This window comes from Buceros rhinoceros, unplaced genomic scaffold (genome assembly GCF_000710305.1).
Source record: "Buceros rhinoceros silvestris isolate BGI_N320 unplaced genomic scaffold, ASM71030v1 scaffold518, whole genome shotgun sequence".
Lineage (NCBI taxonomy): Eukaryota > Metazoa > Chordata > Aves > Bucerotiformes > Bucerotidae > Buceros > Buceros rhinoceros.
In genome coordinates, this window is record NW_010428375.1 from 20,436 (window position 1) to 24,466 (window position 4,031).

At 47.4% G+C, this 4,031-nt stretch overlaps 1 protein-coding gene across 1 annotated transcript in view; it reads left to right on the forward strand.

The window, feature by feature from the left end:
- DCC (DCC netrin 1 receptor) overlaps nucleotides 1–4,031 on the forward strand; it is a gene marked incomplete at its 5' end in the record, with an annotated part of 71,917 nt that overhangs the window by 19,165 nt on the left and 48,721 nt on the right. The window contains one exon of the mRNA XM_010142224.1: nucleotides 1,459–1,597. Within this exon, the coding sequence (XP_010140526.1) occupies nucleotides 1,459–1,597 (139 nt within the window). The remainder of the gene's footprint in view (nucleotides 1–1,458; nucleotides 1,598–4,031) is intronic.

Genomic DNA, 4,031 nt, shown 5'->3' on the forward strand with positions numbered 1-4,031 from the left:
TGTCCTTGTTGTGTTGTGGGGGGGGGGTAGGGTGGAATTATTATTGCCTATGTTGAAATCCAGCCTTTAGTCAAAGGATAATTAGTATAACCTTGAGCAGGTAGATTTTGCTGTCGTTAGTAAGTGGCTGAGTAGTTTATTTGCCCATGAATGATGTCTTTGCTTCAATAAGACTTTGTAGAGCGGGCGTTCCTCTGCTGGAGTAAACCCCTAGTACAGCTCGGTCACCAGACTGCGGTTTCCCAGAACTAGGAGTTTTAACTGAGTATGCAGGTGATAAAAGCTGGTCCTGGAGTAAGTCTTGCTATTAAGTAACCTGGAGAACATTGGTCAGAGCACTTGTGATAGGCCCATGCAGGCGTGTGCAGCCCACATGTTAATGCCTCTACAAAGGAAATCTGGGCTGTTACTACTTTATTCTGTGCTGCGCTGGCAATATCTGATGTCCCACTTCTAGTAAAGGTCGATTTATTCTTAAATTATCGGATGAGTAACGGCATTACAGTATTACAGCAAGACGTCTTGTTGGGAACTGCTTCCCCAACGTGACCATCTAGGTAGTTTTCATACGTTGTCCTTACTCAGTTCATCCACAGGTAGTTAAACCTGTAAACGTGTGTTTACACCACGCTTACTCGCTTGCCTGTGAGTTCTCAACACCAGGCTCTGTAGCTTGAAAAGCGTGGGGATTGATTTGACTCAGTCGTCACCAATTCCTCTGATCATTTTCTTCTCACTTGTCTCCTTTGATACCAGAGCAGCTCATTCCTTCCTGCAGGCCGAGGTAAAAAGCTAAATCAGCGACAAAATAAATGAACAACTTAATATTCACATCAACGTCGATACGTTTAGTTGATCATAACGTACCACGGGGAGGCAGATCAATAATATGTTTCAAACATAATCTGATGTATCAGCAGGTTATATGTAACCAAGCAGAAGTTATTAGTGGTTTATGAATATAAAAATGCGTCTTTAGGTGGGGTCCTGGGTCACGTCTCGGTCTCTATCATAAAGATGTCTTAACCCAGGAACTGAGAAGCCTTAGTCAGGACCATTCTAGGGGTAAAAATGCTTTCTGAACCTCCACTAAAAATCAGTAGATATGAAAAACTTGGGGTTTTTAGAAGGAACCCATCAAAGAGGCTGGCGATGAATGCTTTCAGTTATGGAAATGTTCTGACTTTTTGTCCTCACGTGGGCTTAGATGAAGGACATTGGGTTAACTTCCAATTTGCATTTGAAAAAACCACATGGCAAGTTACTTTGGGAGTAGAGGAAGGGAAAGCGTCACAGTAATTTATTTAACTGCCTGCGGGACTGAAAATCCTCCCGTTAAGGTGCGCAGCAGCGTTAGAGCTGTTTTGCTTGGAAAAGGAATCCGCTGTAACTGTGTTTTGCTTGGCTACCAGCAAAAAGAGAGGCTTTAGAGACGTTCTCTGCTCCATCCCTTTGCAGTCGGCAGATACAACCGCTCTGAGTCACACCGTGATAGGTCTGAAGCCAAACACCATGTACGAGTTCTCCGTCATGGTCACCAAAGGTCGGCGGTCCAGCACCTGGAGCATGACGGCGCACGCCACCACCTATGAAGCAGGTACGGCAAGAGCTGCTGGAAAGGCTTTCTTGGCGTTTTTCTTTCCAAAACTCTTGTTCACGTTCATCTGAACCGCATAAAACACCAGGGTACGTACAAAATTAACTGAGTTCCTCACCTTTTTCATGGGTAGCAAAGCAGAGCAGTCATTCTGCTGCGCTCTGTTGTCATTGCAAGAAGTTAGAAGATGGTGGTACACGTGTGTAGGACTTGGCCCCGTGAGTATCTGTGACTTAATGATTTAAAAAAGAAACCCAAGATCAGGTAAGAATGGTTATTCTCTTATTATTAGACAATGGTTTAAAATTTGGATTTAAAATTATTTAAAATTTCGATTTATGAAGGTCTGTGTGGTTTCATCTCAAGTTCATGACTTCCCATCTTAGCCACTTCATAACAAGGACTCAAAGACTTTTTGGCTCAGATTAATTCGCTGCTGGCGCTTTGGGAAGGCATCTCTTCTATTCATTGGCGTTTCATTTCCAGCAAGCAGCCGTTGTTCGGGTTAACAATATGCTTCACATAAACAAATAACACTTTGAAGGCTTAATTTAGCTGCTCTTCTCAAGCGCTCGAGTGGCATTTTCCAAGCAGGAAGCCACGACCTGAAAGACGCTTCACATTCTGCAGGGGACTGAATGAATGTCTGATAACAGACACCCGCTACGTATTCCATGGAACCTCAGTTCAGCGGGATCAAAATGCTCTAAAAGGGCTGGAGATGTGGTGGTGTCTGCAGAGAAGAACATCCTCTCCAAAATGTAACTGCTTCTTTCTCTTCCGTGTGCCTTCGGTTGGCCAGGGCAGGGAGCTAGTACACCTGGGCTTTGCTTCTGGTCATCAGCTGGGCGTTCCTCATAGAGTCAGCGAATGGTTTGGGGTGGAAGGGAGCCTTATAGGTCATCTAGTCCAACCCCCAATGCAGCACGTATCCTGCTCCCTTGGCTGCTCTTTTTGAGTCACCTTTTGAGCCCCTCTTGAAACTCCAGAGTAGATTTGCTTTTAAGTAGCTCCACGGAACTTCATGAGCCGGTATCCTGCAGATCTGCCAGCGTCTCCCCATTCTTTATAGATCTTGCTGTAGTCTTTTGTCCGTAGATAAGAATGTCTGTGGGTTCACTCCAGATATTTTTCTCCCCTGTCTGTTGTAGACAGCAATACAGACATTGCGACAGCGATGAAATACACGCTGTGTTTTCCTGAGGGTGACTGGTGGCCTTGAAAACACTGTAGGTGCCATTAGAAATCGGTTTCTACCAGCAGATACCAAATGAAGTCTGCTGGTAAATATTGATATGTTGGGTTTTTTTAATGAAACCCACGGTACACACCAGTTAATTAACAAAGGGAAAATAAGAGGGAATGTATGTGTCCTTAGATTTTCCCATGTGATTGCACTGCAATTAGCTGAGCTTGATGGAGCAGCTCTGCTAATTAAGGGCATCCTGCACTGCTGATCATTATTGCCTGACTCGTACCCATTCCGCACGTGGAATTTCCCGTATCAGCATCGCTGCAGAATTCACTGGAGGTGGCTACCATGGCTAGGGAGAGCTCTTAAGCCCAGAATTCAAAAGCAACTCTCAGAGCCAAGTTCCATCCCCAGATCTGCCTACGCAAGTCTTGCTGATATGAGGGTGTTAACGAGCGCTAAGGGAAACACCTACAGCGTTGGTTGTTCTCATGGTATCTTATGTTCACAATCTGCTGCAAGTACAGCTCAGCTTCAGCCTCGCAGCGGGACTCACTGAAGAAGTGGTAGTCACCAGCTTCTTCTAGGACATTGGGTTTTAACTGATGAGCCAGTGATGAGCCACATTTAAAGCGGAGTGGCTTTAAACGGGACACAGCACTCCCGAGAAATAATAACAACAGCAGCAACAATAATAAGAAGCAGCAAGAATGATAATAACAATAATGCAAACTGTCCTGGCAGCGTGGGAGCTAAGAAAGGTATTTCCACTGAGGAGGAGCTGGTGTGTCAAGTCTAAAGTGAAACACTGAGTCCTACGGGTGCTGGCCCTGGGGTATCAGACTGAACGTGCTGGTCCAGCACATGTAGCGAAGAGATAAATGGGGGTGCTGGGGAGGGGGTGGGGGAAGCTGGACACAAACCAGCAATGTGCGCTGGCAGCCCAGCAGCCCCCCGTGTGCTGGGCTCATCCCCAGCAGTGTGGGCAGCAGCTGGAGGGAGGGGATGCTGCCCCTCTGCTGCGCTCTGCTCTGGGGAGACCCCCCTGCAGGGCTGGGGCCAGCTCGGGGCTCCTCAGCCCCGCAGAGACACGGAGCTGCTGCAGCGGGGCCAGAGGAGCCCCAGCAGTGATGGGAGGAGGAAGAAATGTTTGACCCTGGGGGTGGTGAGCCCCTGGCGCAGGCTGCCCCCAGAGGTGGCAGCAGCCCCATCGCTGGCCCCCTGGCAGGGCAGGGTGGGCCC